Raw genomic sequence first — 24,587 nt, forward strand, 5'->3', positions numbered from 1 at the left:
AACGGAACAAAGAGCTGGATGGTTGGTAGGTCATCTTGACGCCAGGTCCCAGCTGGGGGTTAGCGACACACACTCACACACACGCACGCACACGCGTGCACACGCAGACAGAAGCCTCTAGAGCCAGTCAGTGTTTGTCACTCCATCAGTAGCGTAATTGAATGTGACAGGCTGGCAGTAACCTGATGCAGCAGGATCAACAAGCGCTGCTATAACCTCACCTCACAGAGACACACACACACACACACACACACACACACACACACACACACACACACACACACACACACACACACACACACACACACACACACACACACACACACACACACACACACACACACACACACACACACACAGAAACAGAGAGAGAGACACACACACACACACACACACACACACACAGAAACAGAGAGAGAGACACACACACACACACACAGAAACAGAGAGACACACATACACAGAAACAGGGGGTACCACTGCCAGACCCCTAAGTGTGAAGCCCAACCAGGTAGAGAAAGGTTTGATGGAGAGGGTAAAAAGAAGCAGGGAGAGAGAGAGAGAGAGAGAGAGAGAGAGAGCGAGAGAGAGAGAGAGAGAGAGAGAGAGAGAGAGAGAGACAGAGAGAGTTAGAGAGTTAGAGAGGGGGGAGAGAGAGAGATAGGGAAAGAGAGAGAGGGAGAGAGAGAGAGAGAGAGAGAGAGAGAGAATGAGAGAGAGAGAGAGAGAGAGAGAGAGAGAGAGAGAGAGAGAGAGAGAGAGAGAGAGAGAGAGAGAGAGAGAGAGAGAGAGAGAGAGAGAGAGAATGAGAGAGATAGGGAGAGAGAAAGAGAGTGAGAAAGATAATTGGTGTAGTAGGACCAATCATGGCCCAGGTCTCCTGAGGGCAGTCTAATTATGTAATCTAGCTCTCTGCTTGAGATGGAGGGAACATAATCACTAAAATAAACGAGTGGAGAGTGAGAAAATGCACATTTCCACCGCGGCGTTCACAGCTCAGCACCTCAGATCCCCAGCCTTCACTCAAACACAGACCTTTCACATACATAGTGGTCTAGACAGAGGCGCCCTCTCCCTCTCTCCATTTAAAGGATAACTCATACTGTCTGCTTCTAATCTTAGTCTCTTTCGCCGTCCCTCTCTGTATCCATATTTCTACCTCTCTACCTCTCAGTATCCATCTGTCTACCTCTCTACCTCTCAGTATCAATCTTTCTCCCTCTCTACCTCTCAGTATCCATCTGTCTACCTCTCTACCTCTCAGTATCAATCTTTCTCCCTCTCTACCTCTCAGTATCCATCTGTCTACCTCTGTGTCAATCTGTCTCCCTCTCTACCTCTCAGTATCAATCTTTCTCCCTCTCTAACTCTAAGTATCCATCTGTCTACCTCTGTGTCAATATGTCTCCCTCTCTACCACTCAGTATCCATCTCTCTACCTCTCTGTATCCATCTGTCTACCTCTCTGTATCCATCTGTCTACCTCTCAGTATCCATCTGTCTACCTCTCTGTATCCATCTGTCTACCTTTCAGTATCCATCTGTCTACCTCTCAGTATCCATCTGTCTACCTCTCTACCTCTCAGTATCCATCTTTCTCCCTCTCTACCTCTCAGTATCCATCTGTCTACCTCTCTGTATCAATCTTTCTACCTCTCTACCTCTCAGTATCCATCTGTCTACCTCTCTACCTCTCTGTATCAATCTTTCTACCTCTCAGTATCCATCTGTCTACCTCTCAGTATCAATCTTTCTCCCTCTCTACCTCTCAGTATCCATCTGTCTACCTCTCAGTATCCATCTGTCTACCTCTCAGTATCCATCTGTCTACCTCTCTACCTCTCAGTATCCATCTGTCTACCTCTCAGTATCAATCTTTCTCCCTCTCTACCTCTCAGTATCCATCTGTCTACCTCTCTGTATCAATCTTTCTACCTCTCTACCTCTCAGTATCCATCTGTCTACCTCTCAGTATCCATCTGTCTACCTCTCAGTATCCATCTGTCTACCTCTCAGTATCAATCTTTCTCCCTCTCTACCTCTCAGTATCCATCTGTCTACCTCTGTGTCAATCTGTCTCCCTCTCTACCTCTCAGTATCCATCTCTCTACCTCTCTGTATCCATCTGTCTACCTCTCAGTATCCATCTGTCTACCTCTCTGTATCCATCTGTCTACCTCTCAGTATCCATCTGTCTACCTCTCAGTATCCATCTGTCTACCTCTCAGTATCCATCTGTCTACCTCTCAGTATCCATCTGTCTACCTCTCAGTATCCATCTGTCTACCTCTCTACCTCTCAGTATCCATCGGTCTACCTCTCTGTATCAATCTTTCTCCCTCTCTACCTCTCAGTATCCATCTGTCTACCTCTCAGTATCAATCTTTCTCCCTCTCTACCTCTCAGTATCCATCTGTCTACCTCTCAGTATCAATCTTTCTCCCTCTCTACCTCTCAGTATCAATCTCTCTACCTCTCAGTATCAATCTTTCTCCCTCTCTACCTCTCAGTATCCATCTGTCTACCTCTCAGTATCAATCTCTCTACCTCTCAGTATCAATCTTTCTCCCTCTATACTCTCAGTATCCATCTGTCTACCTCTCAGTATCAATCTGTCTACCTCTCAGTATCCATCTTTCTACCTCTCAGTATCCATCTGTCTCCCTCTCTACCTCTCAGTATCCATCTGTCTACCTCTCAGTATCCATCTTTCTACCTCTCAGTATCAATCTGTCTCCCTCTCTACCTCTCAGTATCTATCTGTCTACCTCTCAGTATCCATCAGTCTACCTGTCAGTATCCATCGGTCTACCTCTCAGTATCCATCTGTCTACCTCTCAGTATCCATCTGTCTACCTCTCAGTATCAATCTGTCTCCCTCTCTACCTCTCAGTATCTATCTGTCTACCTCTCAGTATCCATCTGTCTACCTCTCTGTATCAATATTTCTCCCTCTCTACCTCTCAGTATCCATCTGTCTACCTCTCAGTATCAATCTTTCTCCCTCTCTACCTCTCAGTATCCATCTGTCTACCTCTCTGTATCAATCTTTCTACCTCTCTACCTCTCAGTATCCATCTGTCTACCTCTCTGTATCAATCTTTCACCCTCTCTACCTCTCAGTATCCATCTGTCTACCTCTCTGTATCAATCTTTCTACCTGTCTACCTCTCAGTATCCATCTGTCTACCACTCAGTATCAATCTTTCTCCCTCTCTACCTCTCAGTATCAATCTCTCTACCTCTCTTCCTCTCAGTATCAATCTTTCTCCCTCTCTGTATCCATCTTTCTACCTCTCTACCTCTCAGTATCCATCTGTCTACCACTCAGTATCAATCTTTCTCCCTCTCTACCTCTCAGTATCAATCTCTCTACCTCTCTACCTCTCAGTATCAATCTTTCTCCCTCTCAGTATCCATCTGTCTACCTCTCAGTATCAATATGTCTACCTCTCAGTATCCATCTGTCTACCTCTCTGTATCCATCTTTCTCCCTCTATACTCTCTGTATCCATCTGTCTACCTCTCTGTATCAATCTGTCTCCCTCTCTACCTCTCAGTATCTATCTGTCTACCTCTCAGTATCCATCTGTCTACCTGTCAGTATCCATCTGTCTACCTCTCAGTATCCATCTGTCTACCTCTCAGTATCCATCTGTCTACCTCTCAGTATCCATCTGTCTACCTCTCAGTATCCATCTGTCTACCTCTCAGTATCAATCTGTCTCCCTCTCTACCTCTCAGTATCTATCTGTCTACCTCTCAGTATCCATCTGTCTACCTGTCAGTATCCATCTGTCTACCTCTCTGTATCCATCTGTCTCCCTCTCTACCTCTCAGTATTAATCTGTCTACCTCTCAGTATCAATCTGTAACCCTCTCTTCCTCTCTGTATCCATCTGTCTACCTCTCAGTATCCATCTCTCTACCTCTCAGTATCCATCTGTCTACCTCTCAGTATCCATCTGTCTACCTCTCTGTATCCATATGTCTACCTCTCAGTATCCATCTGTCTCCCTCTCTACCTCTCAGTATCCATCTGTCTCCCTCTCTACCTCTCAGTATCCATCTGTCTACCTCTCTTTATCCATATGTCTACCTCTCAGTATCCATCTGTCTCCCTCTCTACCTCTCAGTATCCATCTGTCTACCTCTCAGTATCCATCTGTCTACCTCTCAGTATCAATCTTTCTCCCTCTATACTCTCAGTATCCATTTGTCTACCTCTCAGTATCAATCTTTCTCCCTCTCTACCTCTCAGTATCCATCTGTCTACCTCTCTGTATCAATCTTTCTACCTCTCTACCTCTCAGTATCCATCTGTCTACCTCTCTGTATCAATCTTTCTACCTCTCAGTATCCATATGTCTACCTCTCAGTATCAATCTGTCTACCTCTCAGTATCCATCTGTCTACCTCTCAGTATCAATCTGTCTACCTCTCAGTATCCATCTGTCTACCTCTCTGTATCCATCTTTCTCCCTCTATACTCTCTGTATCCATCTGTCTACCTCTCAGTATCAATCTGTCTCCCTCTCTACCTCTCAGTATCTATCTGTCTACCTCTCAGTATCCATCTGTCTACCTCTCAGTATCCATCTGTCTACCTGTCAGTATCCATCTGTCTACCTCTCAGTATCCATCTGTCTACCTCTCAGTATCCATCTGTCTACCTCTCAGTATCAATCTGTCTCCCTCTCTACCTCTCAGTATCTATCTGTCTACCTCTCAGTATCCATCTGTCTACCTCTCTGTATCAATCTTTCTCCCTCTCTACCTCTCAGTATCCATCTGTCTACCTCTCAGTATCAATCTTTCTCCCTCTCTACCTCTCAGTATCCATCTGTCTACCTCTCTGTATCAATCTTTCTACCTCTCTACCTCTCAGTATCCATCTGTCTACCTCTCTGTATCAATCTTTCTACCTCTCAGTATCCATCTGTCTACCTCTCTATATCAATCTTTCTCCCTCTCTACCTCTCAGTATCCATCTGTCTACCTCTCTGTATCAATCTTTCTACCTCTCTACCTCTCAGTATCCATATGTCTACCTCTCAGTATCAATCTTTCTCCCTCTCTACCTCTCAGTATCAATCTCTCTACCTCTCAGTATCCATCTGTCTACCTCTCAGTATCAATCTCTCTACCTCTCAGTATCCATCTGTCTACCTCTCAGTATCAATCTCTCTACCTCTCAGTATCAATCTTTCTCCCTCTCAGTATCCATCTGTCTACCTCTCTGTATCCATCTTTCTCCCTCTATACTCTCTGTATCCATCTGTCTACCTCTCTGTATCAATCTGTCTCCCTCTCTACCTCTCAGTATCTATCTGTCTACCTCTCAGTATCCATCTGTCTACCTGTCAGTATCCATCTGTCTACCTCTCAGTATCCATATGTCTACCTCTCAGTATCCATCTGTCTACCTCTCAGTATCCATCTGTCTACCTCTCAGTATCCATCTGTCTACCTCTCAGTATCAATCTGTCTCCCTCTCTACCTCTCAGTATTTATCTGTCTACCTCTCAGTATCCATCTGTCTACCTGTCAGTACCCATCTGTCTACCTCTCTGTATCCATCTGTCTCCCTCTCTACCTCTCAGTATTCATCTGTCTACCTCTCAGTATCAATCTGTAACCCTCTCTTCCTCTCTGTATCCATCTGTCTACCTCTCAGTATCCATCTGTCTACCTCTCTGTATCCATCTTTCTCCCTCTATACTCTCTGTATCCATCTGTCTACCTCTCAGTATCAATCTGTCTCCCTCTCTACCTCTCAGTATATATCTGTCTACCTCTCAGTATCCATCTGTCTACCTCTCAGTATCCATCTGTCTACCTCTCAGTATCCATCTGTCTACCTGTCAGTATCCATCTGTCTACCTCTCAGTATCCATCTGTCTACCTCTCAGTATCCATCTGTCTACCTCTCAGTATCAATCTGTCTCCCTCTCTACCTCTCAGTATCTATCTGTCTACCTCTCAGTATCCATCTGTCTACCTCTCTGTATCAATCTTTCTCCCTCTCTACCTCTCAGTATCCATCTGTCTACCTCTCAGTATCAATCTTTCTCCCTCTCTACCTCTCAGTATCCATCTGTCTACCTCTCTGTATCCATCTTTCTACCTCTCTACCTCTCAGTATCCATCTGTCTACCTCTCTGTATCAATCTTTCTACCTCTCAGTATCCATCTGTCTACCTCTCTATATCAATCTTTCTCCCTCTCTACCTCTCAGTATCCATCTGTCTACCTCTCTGTATCAATCTTTCTACCTCTCTACCTCTCAGTATCCATCTGTCTACCTCTCAGTATCAATCTTTCTCCCTCTCTACCTCTCAGTATCAATCTCTCTACCTCTCAGTATCCATCTGTCTACCTCTCAGTATCAATCTCTCTACCTCTCAGTATCCATCTGTCTACCTCTCAGTATCAATCTCTCTACCTCTCAGTATCAATCTTTCTCCCTCTCAGTATCCATCTGTCTACCTCTCTGTATCCATCTTTCTCCCTCTATACTCTCTGTATCCATCTGTCTACCTCTCTGTATCAATCTGTCTCCCTCTCTACCTCTCAGTATCTATCTGTCTACCTCTCAGTATCCATCTGTCTACCTGTCAGTATCCATCTGTCTACCTCTCAGTATCCATCTGTCTACCTCTCAGTATCCATCTGTCTACCTCTCAGTATCCATCTGTCTACCTCTCAGTATCAATCTGCCTCCCTCTCTACCTCTCAGTATCTATCTGTCTACCTCTCAGTATCCATCTGTCTACCTGTCAGTATCCATCTGTCTACCTCTCTGTATCCATCTGTCTCCCTCTCTACCTCTCAGTATTCATCTGTCTACCTCTCAGTATCAATCTGTAACCCTCTCTTCCTCTCTGTATCCATCTGTCTACCTCTCAGTATCCATCTCTCTACCTCTCAGTATCCATCTGTCTACCTCTCAGTATCCATCTGTCTACCTCTCTGTATCCATATGTCTACCTCTCAGTATCCATCTGTCTCCCTCTCTACCTCTCAGTATCCTTCTGTCTCCCTCTCTACCTCTCAGTATCCATCTGTCTACCTCTCTGTATCCATATGTCTACCTCTCAGTATCCATCTGTCTCCCTCTCTACCTCTCAGTATCCATCTGTCTACCTCTCTGTATCCATATGTCTACCTCTCAGTATCCATCTGTCTCCCTCTCTACCTCTCAGTATCCATCTGTCTACCTCTCAGTATCAATCTTTCTCCCTCTATACTCTCAGTATCCATCTGTCTACTTCTCAGTATCCATCTGTCTCCCTCTCTACCTCTCAGTATCCATCTGTCTACCTCTCAGTATCCATCTGTCTACCTCTCAGTATCCATCTATCTACCTCTCAGTATCCATATGTCTACCTCTCAGTATCCATCTGTCTCCCTCTCTACCTCTCAGTATCCATCTGTCTACCTCTCAGTATCCATCTGTCTACCTCTCAGTATCAATCTTTCTCCCTCTCTACCTCTCTGTATCCATCTGTCTACCTCTCAGTATCCATCTGTCTACCTCTCTACCTCTCAGTATCCATCTGTCTACCTCTCAGTATCCATCTGTCTACCTCTCTGTATCCATCTTTCTCCCTCTCAGTATACATCTGTCTACCTCTCAGTATCAATCTGTCTACCTCTCTACCTCTCTGTATCCATCTGTCTCCCTCTCAGTATCCATCTGTCTACCTCTCAGTATCAATCTCTATACCTCTCAGTATACATCTGTCTACCTCTCAGTATCAATCTGTCTCCCTCTCTACCTCTCAGTATCCAGCTGTCTACCTCTCAGTATCCATCTGTCTACCTCTCTGTATCCATATGTCTACCTCTCAGTATCCATCTGTCTCCCTCTCTACCGCTCAGTATCCATCTGTCTACCTCTCAGTATCCATCTGTCTACCTCTCAGTATCAATCTTTCTCCCTCTATACTCTCAGTATCCATCTGTCTACCTCTCAGTATCCATCTGTCTCCCTCTCTACCTCTCAGTATCCATCTGTCTACCTCTCAGTATCCATCTGTCTACCTTTCAGTATCCATATGTCTACCTCTCAGTATACATCTGTCTCCCTCTCTACCTCTCAGTATCCATCTGTCTACCTCTCAGTATCAATCTTTCTCCCTCTCTACCTCTCTGTATCCATCTGTCTACCTCTCAGTATCCATCTGTCTACCTCTCTACCTCTCAGTATCCATCTGTCTACCTCTCAGTATCCATCTGTCTACCTCTCTGTATCCATCTTTCTCCCTCTCTACCTCTCTGTATCCATCTGTCTACCTCTCAGTATCTATCTGTCTACCTCTCAGTATCAATCTCTATACCTCTCAGTATCCATCTGTCTACCTCTCAGTATCCATCTGTCTACCTCTCAGTATCAATCTGTCTCCCTCTCTACCTCTCAGTATCCATCTGTCTACCTCTCAGTATCCATCTGTCTACCTCTCTGTATCCATATGTCTACCTCTCTGTATCCATATGTCTACCTCTCAGTATCCATCTGTCTCCCTCTCTACCTCTCAGTATCCATCTGTCTCCCTCTCTACCTCTCAGTATCCATCTGTCTACCTCTCAGTATCCATCTGTCTACCTCTCAGTATCAATCTTTCTCCCTCTATACTCTCAGTATCCATCTGTCTACCTCTCAGTATCCATCTGTCTCCCTCTCTACCTCTCAGTATCCATCTGTCTACCTCTCAGTATCCATCTGTCTACCTCTCAGTATCAATCTCTCTACCTCTCAGTATCCATCTGTCTACCTCTCAGTATCCATCTGTCTCCCTCTCTACCTCTCAGTATCCATCTGTCTACCTCTCAGTATCCATCTGTCTACCTCTCAGTATCAATCTTTCTCCCTCTCTACCTCTCTGTATCCATCTGTCTACCTCTCAGTATCCATCTGTCTACCTCTCTAACTCTCAGTATCCATCTGTCTACCTCTCAGTATCCATCTGTCTACCGCTCTGTATCCATCTTTCTCCCTGTCTACCTCTCTGTATCCATCTGTCTACCTCTCAGTATCCATCTGTCTACCTCTCAGTATCAATCTCTATACCTCTCAGTATCCATCTGTCTACCTCTCAGTATCAATCTGTCTCTCTCTCTAACTCTCAGTATCCATCTGTCTACCTCTCAGTATCCATCTCTCTACCTCTCAGTATCCATCTCTCTACCTCTCAGTATCCATCTGTCTCCCTCTCTACCTCTCAGTATCCATCTGTCTACCTCTCAGTATCCATCTGTCTACCTCTCTACCTCTCAGTATCCATCTGTCTACCTCTCAGTATCCATCTGTCTACCTCTCAGTATCCATATTTCTCCCTCTCTACCTCTCAGTATCCATCGGTCTACCTCTCAGTATCCATCTGTCTACCTCTCTACCTCTCAGTATCCATCTGTCTACCTCTCAGTATCCATCGGTCTACCTCTCAGTATCCATCTGTCTACCTCTCTACCTCTCAGTATCCATCTGTCTACCTCTCAGTATCCATCTTTCTACCTCTCTGTATCCATCTGTCTCCCTCTCTACCTCTCAGTATAAATCTGTCTACCTCTCAGTATCAATATGTCTCCCTCTCTACCTCTCAGTATCCATCTGTCTACCTCTCAGTATCCATCTGTCTACCTCAAGGTATCCATCTCTCTACCTCTCTACCTCTCAGTATCCATCTGTCTACCTCTCAGTATCCATATGTCTACCTCTCAGTAGATCTGTCTCCCTCTCTACCTCTCAGTATCCATCTGTCTACCTCTCTGTATCCATCTGTCTACCTCTCTGTATCCATCTGTCTACCTCTCAGTATCCATCGTTCTACCTCTCTACCTCTCAGTATCCATCTGTCTACCTCTCTGTATCCATCTGTCTACCTCTCTGTATCCATCTGTCTACCTCTCAGGATCCATCTTTCTACCTCTCTACCTCTCAGTATCCATCTGTCTCCCTCTCTACCTTTCAGTATCCATCTCTCTACCTCTCAGTATCCATATGTCTACCTCTCAGTATCCATCTCTCTACCTCTCAGTATCCATCTGTCTACCTCTCAGTATCCATCTGTCTACCTCTCAGTATCCATCTGTCTCCCTCTCTACCTCTCAGTATCCATCTGCCTACCTCTCAGTATCCATCTGTCTACCTCTCTACCTCTCAGTATCCATCTGTCTACCTCTCAGTATCCATCTGTCTACCTCTCAGTATCCATCTTTCTCCCTCTCTACCTCTCAGTATCCATCGGTCTACCTCTCAGTATCCATCTGTCTACCTCTCTACCTCTCAGTATCCATCTGTCTACCTGTCAGTATCCATCTGTCTACCTCTCACTATCCATCTGTCTAACTCTCAGTATCAATCTCTATACCTCTCAGTATCCATCTGTCTACCTCTCTGTAAATATCTGTCTCCCTCTCTACCTCTCAGTATCCATCTGTCTACCTCTCAGTATCAATATGTCTCCCTCTCTACCTCTCTGTATCCATCTGTCTACCTCTCAGTATCCATCTGTCTACCTCTCAGTATCCATCTCTCTACCTCTCAGTATCCATATGTCTACCTCTCTGTATCCATATGTCTCCCTCTCTACCTTTCAGTATCCATCTGTCTACCTCTCAGTATCAATCTGTCTCACTCTTTACCTCTCAGTATCCATCTGTCTACCTCTCAGTATCCATCTGTCTACCACTCAGTATCCATCTGTCTACCTCTCAGTATCCATCTGTCTACCTCTCAGTATCCATCTGTCTACCTCTCTACCTCTCAGTATCCATCTCTCTACCTCTCAGTATCCATCTGTCTACCTCTCAGTATCCATCTGTCTACCTCTCAGTATCCATATGTCTCCCTCTCTACCTCTCAGTATCCATATGTCTACCTCTCAGTATCCATCTGTCTACCTCTCAGTATCCATCTTTCTACCTCTCTGTATCCATCTGTCTCCCTCTCTACCTCTCAGTATACATCTGTCTACCTCTCAGTATCAATATGTCTCCCTCTCTACCTCTCAGTATCCATCTGTCTACCTCTCAGTATCCATCTGTCTACCTCAAGGTATCCATCTCTCTACCTCTCTACCTCTCAGTATCCATCTGTCTACCTCTCAGTATCCATATGTCTACCTCTCAGTATCCATCTGTCTCCCTCTCTACCTCTCAGTATCCATCTGTCTACCTCTCTGTATCCATCTGTCTACCTCTCTGTATCCATCTGTCTACCTCTCAGTATCCATCGTTCTACCTCTCTACCTCTCAGTATCCATCTGTCTACCTCTCTGTATCCATCTGTCTACCTCTCTGTATCCATCTGTCTACCTCTCAGGATCCATCTTTCTACCTCTCTACCTCTCAGTATCCATCTGTCTCCCTCTCTACCTTTCAGTATCCATCTCTCTACCTCTCAGTATCCATATGTCTACCTCTCAGTATCCATCTCTCTACCTCTCAGTATCCATCTGTCTACCTCTCAGTATCCATCTGTCTACCTCTCAGTATCCATCTGTCTCCCTCTCTACCTCTCAGTATCCATCTGCCTACCTCTCAGTATCCATCTGTCTACCTCTCTACCTCTCAGTATCCATCTGTCTACCTCTCAGTATCCATCTGTCTACCTCTCAGTATCCATCTTTCTCCCTCTCTACCTCTCAGTATCCATCGGTCTACCTCTCAGTATCCATCTGTCTACCTCTCTACCTCTCAGTATCCATCTGTCTACCTGTCAGTATCCATCTGTCTACCTCTCACTATCCATCTGTCTAACTCTCAGTATCAATCTCTATACCTCTCAGTATCCATCTGTCTACCTCTCTGTAAATATCTGTCTCCCTCTCTACCTCTCAGTATCCATCTGTCTACCTCTCAGTATCAATATGTCTCCCTCTCTACCTCTCTGTATCCATCTGTCTACCTCTCAGTATCCATCTGTCTACCTCTCAGTATCCATCTCTCTACCTCTCAGTATCCATATGTCTACCTCTCTGTATCCATATGTCTCCCTCTCTACCTTTCAGTATCCATCTGTCTACCTCTCAGTATCAATCTGTCTCACTCTTTACCTCTCAGTATCCATCTGTCTACCTCTCAGTATCCATCTGTCTACCACTCAGTATCCATCTGTCTACCTCTCAGTATCCATCTGTCTACCTCTCAGTATCCATCTGTCTACCTCTCTACCTCTCAGTATCCATCTCTCTACCTCTCAGTATCCATCTGTCTACCTCTCAGTATCCATCTGTCTACCTCTCAGTATCCATATGTCTCCCTCTCTACCTCTCAGTATCCATATGTCTACCTCTCAGTATCCATCTGTCTACCTCTCAGTATCCATCTCTCTACCTCTCAGTATCCATCTGTCTACCTCTCAGTATCCATATGTCTACCTCTCAGTATCCATCTGTCTCCCTCTCTACCTCTCAGTATCCATCTGTCTACCTCTCTGTATCCATATGTCTACCTCTCAGTATCCATCTGTCTCCCTCTCTACCTCTCAGTATCCATCTGTCTACCTCTCAGTATCCATCTGTCTACCTCTCAGTATCCATCTGTCTCCCTCTCTACCTCTCAGTATCCATCTCTCTACCTCTCAGTATCCATATGTCTACCTCTCAGTATCCATCTGTCTCCCTCTCTACCTCTCAGTATCCATCTGTCTACCTCTCAGTATCCATCTGTCTACCTCTCAGTATCCATCTGTCTACCTCTCTGTATCCATCTGTCTACCTCTCAGTATCCATCTTTCTACCTCTCTACCTCTCAGTATCCATCTGTCTACCTCTCTGTATCCATCTGTCTACCTCTCTGTATTCATCTGTCTACCTCTCAGTATCCATCTTTCTACCTCTCTTCCTCTCTGTATCCATCTGTCTACCTCTCAGTATCCATCTGTCTCCCTCTCTACCTCTCAGTATCCATCTGTCTACCTCTCTGTATCCATCTCTCTACCTCTCTGTATCCATCTCTCTACCTCTCAGTATCCATCTGTCTACCTCTCAGTATCCATCTGTCTACCTCTCAGTATCCATCTGTCTCCCTCTCTACCCCTCAGTATCCATCTGTCTACCTCTCAGTATCCATCTGTCTACCTCTCAGTATCCATCTGTCTACCTCTCAGTATCCATCTGTCTCCCTCTCTACCTCTCAGTATCCATATGTCTACCTCTCTGTATCCATATGTCTACCTCTCAGTATCCATCTGTCTCCCTCTCTACCTCTCAGTATCCATCTGTCTACCTCTCAGTATCCATATGTCTACCTCTCAGTATCAATATGTCTCCCTCTCTACCTCTCTGTATCCATCTGTCTACCTCTCAGTATCCATCTGTCTACCTCTCAGTATCCATCTCTCTACCTCTCAGTATCCATCTGTCTACCTCTCTGTATCCATCTGTCTCCCTCTCTACCTTTCAGTATCCATCTGTCTACCTCTCAGTATCAATCTGTCTCACTCTTTACCTCTCAGTATCCATATGTCTACCTCTCAGTATCCATATGTCTACCACTCAGTATCCATCTGTCTACCTCTCAGTATCCATCTGTCTACCTCTCAGTATCCATCTGTCTACCTCTCTACCTCTCAGTATCCATCTCTCTACCTCTCAGTATCCATCTGTCTACCTCTCAGTATCCATCTGTCTACCTCTCAGTATCCATCTGTCTCCCTCTCTACCTCTCAGTATCCATATGTCTACCTCTCAGTATCCATCTTTCTACCTCTCAGTATCCATCTCTCTACCTCTCAGTATCCATCTGTCTACCTCTCAGTATCCATATGTCTACCTCTCAGTATCCATCTGTCTCCCTCTCTACCTCTCAGTATCCATCTGTCTACCTCTCTGTATCCATATGTCTACCTCTCAGTATCCATCTGTCTCCCTCTCTACCTCTCAGTATCCATCTGTCTACCTCTCAGTATCCATCTGTCTACCTCTCAGTATCCATCTGTCTACCTCTCAGTATCCATCTGTCTCCCTCTCTACCTCTCAGTATCCATCTCTCTACCTCTCAGTATCCATATGTCTACCTCTCAGTATCCATCTGTCTCCCTCTCTACCTCTCAGTATCCATCTGTCTACCTCTCAGTATCCATCTGTCTACCTCTCAGTATCCATCTGTCTACCTCTCTGTATCCATCTGTCTACCTCTCAGTATCCATCTTTCTACCTCTCTACCTCTCAGTATCCATCTGTCTACCTCTCTGTATCCATCTGTCTACCTCTCTGTATTCATCTGTCTACCTCTCAGTATCCATCTTTCTACCTCTCTTCCTCTCTGTATCCATCTGTCTACCTCTCAGTATCCATCTGTCTCCCTCTCTACCTCTCAGTATCCATCTGTCTACCTCTCTGTATCCATCTCTCTACCTCTCTGTATCCATCTCTCTACCTCTCAGTATCCATCTGTCTACCTCTCAGTATCCATCTGTCTACCTCTCAGTATCCATCTGTCTCCCTCTCTACCCCTCAGTATCCATCTGTCTACCTCTCAGTATCCATCTGTCTACCTCTCAGTATCCATCTGTCTACCTCTCAGTATCCATCTGTCTCCCTCTCTACCTCTCAGTATCCATATGTCTACCTCTCTGTATCCATATGTCTACCTCTCAGTATCCATCTGTCTCCCTCTCTACCTCTCAGTATCCATCTGTCTACCTCTCAGTATCCATATGTCTACCTCTCAGTATCAATATGTCTCCCTCTCTACCTCTCTGTATCCATCTGTCTACCTCTCAGTATCCATCTGTCTACCTCTCAGTATCCATCTCTCTACCTCTCAGTATCCATCTGTCTACCTCTCTGTATCCATCTGTCTCCCTCTCTACCTTTCAGTATCCATCTGTCTACCTCTCAGTATCAATCTGTCTCACTCTTTACCTCTCAGTATCCATATGTCTACCTCTCAGTATCCATATGTCTACCACTCAGTATCCATCTGTCTACCTCTCAGTATCCATCTGTCTACCTCTCAGTATCCATCTGTCTACCTCTCTACCTCTCAGTATCCATCTCTCTACCTCTCAGTATCCATCTGTCTACCTCTCAGTATCCATCTGTCTACCTCTCAGTATCCATCTGTCTCCCTCTCTACCTCTCAGTATCCATATGTCTACCTCTCAGTATCCATCTTTCTACCTCTCAGTATCCATCTCTCTACCTCTCAGTATCCATCTGTCTACCTCTCAGTATCCATATGTCTACCTCTCAGTATCCATCTGTCTCCCTCTCTACCTCTCAGTATCCATCTGTCTACCTCTCTGTATCCATATGTCTACCTCTCAGTATCCATCTGTCTCCCTCTCTACCTCTCAGTATCCATCTGTCTACCTCTCAGTATCCATCTGTCTACCTCTCAGTATCCATCTGTCTACCTCTCAGTATCCATCTGTCTCCCTCTCTACCTCTCAGTATCCATCTCTCTACCTCTCAGTATCCATATGTCTACCTCTCAGTATCCATCTGTCTCCCTCTCTAATTCTCAGTATCCATCTGTCTACCTCTCAGTATCCATCTGTCTACCTCTCAGTATCCATCTGTCTACCTCTCTGTATCCATCTGTCTACCTCTCAGTATCCATCTTTCTACCTCTCTACCTCTCAGTATCCATCTGTCTACCTCTCTGTATCCATCTGTCTACCTCTCTGTATCCATCTGTCTACCTCTCAGTATCCATCTTTCTACCTCTCAGTATCCATCTGTCTACCTCTCAGTATCCATCTGTCTCCCTCTCTACCTGTCAGTATCCATCTGTCTACCCCTCAGTATCCATCTGTCTACCTCTCAGTATCCATCTGTCTACCTCTCAGTATCCATCTGTCTACCTCTCAGTATCCATCTGTCTCCCTCTCTACCTCTCAGTATCCATCTGTCTACCTCTCTGTATCCATATGTCTACCTCTCAGTATCCATCTGTCTCCCTCTCTACCTCTCAGTATCCATCTGTCTACCTCTCAGTATCCATCTGTCTACCTCTCAGTATCCATATGTCTACCTCTCAGTATCCATCTGTCTACCTCTCTGTATCCATCTGTCTACCTCTCTGTATCCATCTTTCTACCTCTCTACCTCTCAGTATCCATCTGTCTACCTCTCTGTATCCATCTGTCTACCTCTCTGTATCCATCTGTCTACCTATCAGTATCCATCCCTCTACCTCTCAGTATCCATCTGTCTACCTCTCAGTATCCATCTTTCTTCCTCTCTACCTCTCAGTATCCATCTTTCTTCCTCTCTACCTCTCAATATCCATCTTTCTCCCTCTATATCTCTCTGTATCCATCGAATAATGACATTAGAGTGACTTCAACTAGTCATCAAGCCCTTGACTAGCTGAATCAGGTGTGTTTGTGCTATGCTGGAACAGAACACAGCACCCCTTACGTCTCCAGGATCGTGTCAGTGACCACTTTTCTTTTGTTCTAGTCTTGAAGAAGAATAAAGTAGAAACGGTTATGGAGTGTGATTGTTGTGGGTAAGGGCGGGGAGATCAGAGTTGAACGAATGCACTATGAGGGTTGTGGGAGATGTGCAGCACGGTGAGATGGAGACGATCACAGAGCGATGCTATCGCTCCCCCATATAAACTCAGCTGGGTACCTTTCAGCAGCTGGATAAACCACAAAGGAACTGTTTGTTTGTGTTTACCCTCAGAGCGTGCTGTGTTCCTGATGGGACCAGCGATAGAGAGAGAGAGAGAGAGAGAGAGAGCGAGAGAGAGAGAGAGAGAGAGAGAGAGGGGAATAGGGGGCCTTAAAGCCTGGTGGCTCCAACACAATCCCAGCGTGCAGTGAGACAGTAAGACATGAGGGATACTGAGAAACACCACTATACCATACAAGTGCAGCTTGTTATGTTTTGGCATCATGCGTAACAAACAAAGCAACTATAAAAACCCTGGTACTCTCTCTTACCATTTCTGGGGAAAAATGTACAGCATGTATTCTGTAAGAGGTGCCGTTACTCAGGTGGCAGAACATTAGTATTGGTCAGCACCGGGCTACCTCAACAACTGCCACATGAGTTTTTCTAAACGATAACGAGGAAGTCTTTCAGCTGTCTACACTCGTTCCGTGTCAACGTTCCCTCCCTCAGACTGAGACTCCTCTCCCAGGTGAGAGCAACATTTGTGTTCATTAACGAACAGAGGAAGTGTTTCAGGGGGGAAATGAGCTATGTGTGCCAGACATCCCAAATCTCTATAGAGAGGAGAGAGAGAGGAGAGGGTTAGAGAGGGTGAGAGAGAGAGACAGAGAGAGGAGAGGAGAGAGAGAGGAGAGGGTTAGAGAGGGTGAGAGAGAGAGACAGAGAGAGGAGAGGAGAGAGAAAGGAGAGGGCGAGAGAGAGACAGAGAGAGGAGAGCGAGAGAGAGAGACAGGAGAGCGAGAGAGAGCGAGAGAGAGAGCCAGAGAGAGGAGAGAGAGAGGAGAGGGTGAGAGAGAGAGACAGAGAGAGGAGAGCGAGAGAGGGTGAGAGAGAGAGACCGAGAGAGGAGAGAGAGAGGAGAGGGCGAGAGAGAGAGACAGAGAGAGGAGAGAGAGAGGAGAGGGTGAGAGACAGACACAGAGAGAGGAGAGAGAGAGGAGAGGGTGAGAGAGAGAGAGAGAGAGAGAGAGAGACAGAGAGAGGAGAGCGAGAGAGAGAGAGGGCGAGAGAGAGAGACAGAGAGAGGAGAGAGAGAGGAGAGGGTGAGAGAGAGACACAGAGAGAGGAGAGCGAGAGAGAGGGCGAGAGAGAGAGACAGAGAGAGGAGAGCGAGAGAGAGACAGAGAGAGGAGAGCGAGAGCGAGAGAGAGGGCGAGAGAGAGGTCAAGAGAGAGAGACAGAGAGAGGAGAGCGAGAGAGAGGGCGAGAGAGAGAGACAGAGAGAGGAGAGCGGGCGAGAGAGAGAGACATAGAGAGGAGAGCGGGCGAGAGAGAGGGCGAGAGAGAGGTCAAGAGAGAGAGACAGAGAGAGGAGAGCGAGAGAGAGGGCGAGAGAGAGAGACAGAGAGAGGAGAGCGGGCGAGAGAGAGAGACAGAGAGAGGAGAGCGGGCGAGAGAGGGATACAGAGAGAGGAGAGCAAGAGTGAGGGCGAGAGAGAGAGACAGTGAGAGAGAGAGCGAGCGAGAGAGAGAGGGGGGAGAGAGAGCGGGGAGAGAGAGGGAGAGAGAGAGAGGAGGTGAAATATAGAGAGAGGGTGGGGGGAGAGAGAGGGTGAGAGAGAAAGAGGGGAGAGAGGGGGAGAGAGAGAGAGACAGAGAGAGGAGGGAGAGAGAGAGAGAGAGAAAGACAAAGAGAGGGGGGAGAGAGACAGAGAAAGAGAGAGGGAAAGAAGAGAGAGAGGGGGGAGAGAGAGAGGGGTGTGAGAGACAGAGATAGGGGGGGTGAGATACAGAGAGATGGGGGGGGGGAGAGAGAGAGCGGGAGATAGAAAGAGGGGGGATAGAGAGACAGATAGAGACAGAGAGAGAGTGGGGATAGAAAGAGAGAGAGACAGAGAGAGAGGGGGTGGAGAGCGAGGGGGGGAGAGAAAGAGAAGGGGGGTGAGAGAGAGAGAAGATAGAGATGGGTGGGGGGAGAGAGATGGGGGGAGAGAGAGTCAGAGAGAGGGTGCAGAGAGAGAGACAAAGAGCGAGTGAGAGAGACAGAGAGGGGGGGTGAGGGAGAGACAGAGAGGGGGGGAAGAAGAGAGACAGAGAGAGCCCCCCCTCCCACTCCAGAGAGAGGGGGGAGAGAGAAAGATAGAGAGGGGGGTGAGAGAGAGAGGGGGGTGAGAGAGAGATCGGGGTGAGAGAGAGAGATCGGGGTGAGAGAGAGAGATCGGGGTGAGAGACAGAGAGAGGGGGGGGGTGTAACCTAGAGCAGGGGGAGAGATTAGAGCGAGAAGTGTAACAGAGTCAGTCTAAACTGGCAGGGAAGGGTACTATACATTATCCAGTGCCTGGGAATACTCTGGCATGATCAGGAGTCTGAGCATATTAACACCTCAGTACAGCCCTACACAAACTCCAACACACACACATAGACACACCTGTGAGATGGAGTGTGGATGTCCGTCTGTCAGTCCATCTGGCCTCCTCTCCCCTGAAACCATCTGTTTAAGGATGTTTGGACACTTCACTTGCCTTCAGAAAGAAAAAGAGAGGGAGAAAGAGAGAGAGAGAGAAGAGCGAGGGAGAGAGAGAGACAGAGAGGGAGAGAGAGAGAGAGAGAGAGAGAGAGAGAGAGAGAGAGAGAGAGAGAGAGAGAGAGAGAGAGAGAGAGAGAGAGAGAGAGAGAGAGAGAGAGAGAGAGAGAGAGAGAAGAGAGAGAGAGACAGAGATAGAGAGGGAGAGAGAGGGAGAGACAGAGAGAGAGAGAGAGACAGAGAGGGAGAAAGAGAGAGAGAGAAGAGAGAGAGAGAGAGAGATAGAGAGGGAGAAAGAGAGAGAGAGAGCGAGAGAGAGAGAGAAAGAGCGACAGAGAGAGAGAAGAGAGAGGGGGAATAAGATTCTAAGAAAGTGCATGCTAAGACTAACTGTAAACTGATCCACAAAAACATGACATAATGTATGGTGTGTTGCGTCATGGCGAGTCTATTGAAACATGGAGCTCCCGGTGGAGAGTCTATTGAAACATGGAGCTCCCGGTGGAGAGTCTATTGAAACATGGAGCTCCCGGTGGAGAGTCTATTGAAACATGGAGCTCCCGGTGGAGAGTCTATTGAAACATGGAGCTCCCGGTGGAGAGTCTATTGAAACATGGAGCTCCCCGGTGGAGAGTCTATTGAAACATGGAGCTCCCCGGTGGAGAGTCTATTGAAACATGGAGCTCCCGGTGGAGAGTCTATTGAAACATGGAGCTCCCCGGTGGAGAGTCTATTGAAACATGGAGCTCCCGGTGGAGAGTCTATTGAAACATGGAGCTCCCCGGTGGAGAGTCTATTGAAACATGGAGCTCCCGGTGGAGAGTCTATTGAAACATGGAGATCCCGGGTGGTCTAAAGCACTGCATCTCAGTGCTAGAGGCATCACTACAGACACCCTGGTTCGAATCCAGGCTGTATCACAACCGGCCATGATTGGGAGTCCCATAGGGCGGCGCACAATTGGCCCAGTCGTCCGGGTTTGGCCGGTGTAGGCCGACATTGTAAATAAGAATCTGTTCTTAACTGACTTGCCTAGTTAAATAAAGGTTAAATAAAAGTATGGAGACGAAAGAGACAAGATGAGACTTGACAGATGGCAAAGAGACACTACTTGTGTAAATCTCTCAGCATGCAAACACACACACAAACAAACACTCACACTGTGCTGGTGTGTAAATCTGTCATCAGAAGTGTGTAGTGTTGAGGAGCTGATTACAGAGCTAGCCCATGTATTACCTGGGCTGGTATCTGTGTGTTTATACTCTATAGAGGAGACATACTCCCATTAATTTACCCTACAACGGAGATACACACACACACACACACACACACACACACACACACACACACACACACACACACACACACACACACACACACACACACACACACACACACACACACACACACACACACACACACACACACACACACACACACACACACACACACACACACACACACACACAGAGAGAGAGAGAGAGAGCAGTCTATGACTTGGGTGGCTGGAGTCTTTGACAATACTTAAAGCCTTCCTCTGACACCGCCTGGTATAGAGGTCCAGGTTGGCAGGGAGCTTGGCCCCAGTGATGTACTGGGCAATACACACCACCCTCTATAGCGCCTTGCGGTTGGATGCCGAGCAGTTGCCATACCAAGCGGTGATGTAGCCAGTTAAGACACTCTCAATGAGTTGAGCTGTAGAACTTTCTGAGGATCTGAGGGCCCATACCGAATCTTTATAGCCTCCTGAGGGGGAAGAGGCCTTCTCGTGCCTTCTTCATAACTGTGTTAGTGTGTTTGGACCATGATCATTTGTGATGTGGACACAGAGGAACTTGAGGCTGTCAACCCGCTTCACTACAGCCCATCGATGTGGATGGGGGCGTGCTCGACTCTCCGTTTCCTGTAGTCCATCGGCTCCTTTGTCTTGCTGACATTGAGGGAGATGTTGTTGTCATCACTTACCTCCTCCCTATAGGCGGTCTCATCATCGAACAGCGAGTACAGGAAGTGACTAAGCATGCACCCCTGAGGGGCCCCCGTGTTGAGGGTCACCGTGGCAGATGTGTTGTTTCTACCCTCACCACCTGGGGGTGGCCCGTTAGGAAGCCCAGGAACTAGTTGCAGTGGAAGGTGTTCAAGTCCCAGGGTCCTGAGCTTAGTGATGAGCACTATGACTGAAGCTCAGTGTTCAACACCAATGAACAGCATTCTCACGTAGGTGTTCCGCTTGTTCAGCTGGGAGAGGGCAGTGTGGAGTCCAATAGAGATTGCGTCTTCTGTGGAACTGTTGGGGCGTTATGCAAATTGGAGTGGGTCCAAGGTGTCTGGGATGATGGTGTTAATGTGACCCATGGCCAGCCTTTCAAAGCATTTCATGGCTACAGATGTAAGTGCTACAGGGTGAATGTTGTTTAGACAGGTTCCCTTGGCGTTCTTGGGCACAGAGACTCTGGTGGTCTGCTTGAAACATGTAGGTATTACAAACTGGGTCAGGGAGAGTTTGAAAATGTCAGTGAAGAAACTTGCCAGCTGGTCAGCGCATGCTCAGAGTATACGTCCTGGTAATCCTTCTGGCCACGTGGCCTTGTGGAGCAAGATCACACGGTCGTCCGGAACAGCTGGTGCTCTCATGCATGATTCAGTGTTACTTGCCTCGAAGCGAGCATAGAAGGAATACATCTTGTATGCTAGGCTTACGTCACTAAGCAGCTCGCGGCTGGGTTTCCTTTTGTAATTCGTGATAGTTTGCAAGCCCTGCCACCTCCACGACCATCAGAGCTGGCGAAGTAGGTTTCGACCTTAGTCCTTTATTGACCTTTTGACTGTTTGATGGTTCGTTGGAGGACGTAGCGGAATATCATTTAAGCGTCTGGATTAGTGTCCCGCTCCTTGAAAGCGGCAGCTCTACCCTTTAGCTCAGTGCGGATGTTGCCTGTAATCCATGGCTTCTGGTTGGGATATGTACAAACGGTCAATGTGGGGAGGATGTCGCTGATGCACGTATTATTGAACCCGGTGACTGATGTGGTAAACTCCTCAATGCTATTGGATGAATCCCGGAACATATTCCAGTCTGTGCTAGCGAAACATTCCTGTAGTTTAGCATCTGCTTCATTTGACCACTTCCGTTTGAGTTTTGCTTGTAAGCAGGAATCAGGAGGACAGAGTTATGGTCAGATTTACCAAAAGGAGGGCGAGGGGGAGCTTTGTATGCGTTTCTGTGTGTGGAGTAAAGATGAGAGGTTTTTTTATAAAATCACCGGCTACTGCCTCTTGTCTGCTTATGGCGCTATACAACTCGTTTGAGATTGGTCTTAGTGCCAGCATTGGTTTTTGGTGGTAAATAGACAGCTACGAAATATATACAGTAGATTAAAATTCTCTAGGTAAATAGTATGTTCTGCAGCTTATCATGAGGTATTCTAACTCAGGCGAGCAAAACCTAGAGACTTCTTTAACATTAGAGATCACGGACCAGCTGTTCTTAACAGAGACAACCATCTCCCTCTTTAACCTTACCCAGAGCTGCCGTCCGGTCTTGATGATACATAGAAAAACCAACTAGATGTATATTATCCATATCCTTGTTCAGTCACGACTCAGAGAAACATAGGATACTACAGTTCTTCAGGTCCCGTTGATAGGATAGTCTCAAACGGAGCTCGTCCAGTTTATTCTCTAGTGATTGTACTTTTGCTAGTAGAACGGAGGGTAGAGACGGTTTATTAATTCGCCGACATAGTCTCGTCAGGGAGCCCGCTCGATTGCCTCTCTTGCGCGGTCTCTTCCTTTTTCGAGTCCCAGGGATTACGGCGTGGTACGGAATGAGCAATACATCCACAGCTGCCAAGTCGTTGAAGTAGAAATCTTCATCCAAATCGAGGTTAGTGATCACTGTTCTGATGTCCAGAAGCTGTTTTCGGTCATAGGAAATATTATTTACAAAAACTTAAGATCAGCATAAAAAACACACAAAAAAGCAGAATTGGTCAACTGCAGTGCCATCTTCCATCTCAAGAGGTAAGTAAAACAATTTAAAAACTATAGTAAGTGTCACGCCCTGACCTTAGAGATCCTTTTTATGTCTCTATTTTGGTTTGGTCAGGGCGTGAGTTGGGGTGGGCATTCTATGTTTTGTTTTTCTATGATTTTCTATTTCTATGTTTTGGCCGGGTATGGTTCTCCATCAGGGACAGCTGTCTATCGTTGTCTCTGATTGAGAACCATACTTAGGTATCCCTGTCTATCGTTGTCTCTGATTGAGAACCATACTTAGGTATCCCTGTCTATCGTTGTCTCTGATTGAGAACCATACTTAGGTAGCCCTTTCTTCCACCTGTCTTTGTGGGAAGTTGACTTTGTTTAGGGCACATAGCCTTTAGCTTCACGGTTTGTTTTGTATTGTTTATTGTTTTGTCGGCGTCATTTCGAAAATAAAAGAAAATGTACGCTCACAACGCTGCACCTTGGTCCTCTTCTTACGACAGCCGTGACAGTAAGTGCCTTTTAAGTGCCAAATGATATTAGAGAAATACATTACAAACTCTGACCCATCTATGTAAATGTTTTGTTTCTCATTCTTTTTCATTCGGTTTGAAAAAAGAACAAAAAGCATTTAACCGTAACAGTGAAGAAGATTTAGTCTTGAATGAGCCATAAATCCCGTTGTCACTTCATGTTTTGTGCAACAGGGAGGGGCAATTGAATACAAGTTTCACCAAACAAATGGAACTGCTAAAACATGTATAGCCTGTTTATCTATGGGTAACAGGGTTGACGTGTTCTGCTCGACTCAGTTTCCCACGTCAAAACACTATGATTTGACTATTATAGGTGTCTGTTGAAAAACATTTTTTTTTAAGGAATATTTTCACAATATTAAAACGAGAGTTCAGTTCACAGAGCGTAAATGAACCACTAATCACATTAAATAAATAATAATATTCAGAAATGACTTTTTCAATGTAACAGAATAACTAGGGCTTTACAATGATGGTGAAACTTAGAGAAATGTTTAGATTAAGTGGGTTTAAATCTTCCTAGAAGTGACAGGGTTGACGGAGTGACATGTCAAAATGCTGAATGTTGCCACTTTAGCAAGCCTTTATTCTGATATATTGAATTCTCCATATGGTTTATATCAAATGACACTTCATTTAAAAGGACAATTCTGCCACTTTTCATCCTCATGTTCATTATCTCCATCACAATACCAGTGTCTACACATGAGAAAACGGCACGTTTCTATGATCTGTGGTTAAAAAGAGAAGAAGAAAGGTCCTAAACATGCTTCTATGTGACATCACAGAGTAGGATTAAAAGAAAAACAGCGATTTTCAAAACCTGTAATGAGTTTCTAGCCAGAGGGAGGGGATCTTCCTGCTCCCCACGACACTGCAAATTAAAATGGTTGAACTTTAAATGATGTCATCCACCACTTTTCATGGGTAGAACTCAATTTTCACATAGAGACACTGGT

At 46.1% G+C, this 24,587-nt stretch overlaps 1 protein-coding gene across 1 annotated transcript in view; it reads right to left on the bottom strand.

Moving 5' to 3' along the window:
- The window catches only part of LOC139542954 (ERC protein 2-like), a 440,697-nt gene that overhangs the window by 246,567 nt on the left and 169,543 nt on the right, over positions 1 to 24,587 (bottom strand). The window contains exon 11 of the mRNA XM_071348974.1: positions 19,007 to 19,100. Within this exon, the coding sequence (XP_071205075.1) occupies positions 19,007 to 19,100 (94 nt within the window). The remainder of the gene's footprint in view (positions 1 to 19,006; positions 19,101 to 24,587) is intronic.

The sequence above is a fragment of the Salvelinus alpinus genome, chromosome 17, assembly GCF_045679555.1.
Source record: "Salvelinus alpinus chromosome 17, SLU_Salpinus.1, whole genome shotgun sequence".
Classification (NCBI taxonomy): Eukaryota; Metazoa; Chordata; class Actinopteri; order Salmoniformes; family Salmonidae; genus Salvelinus; species Salvelinus alpinus.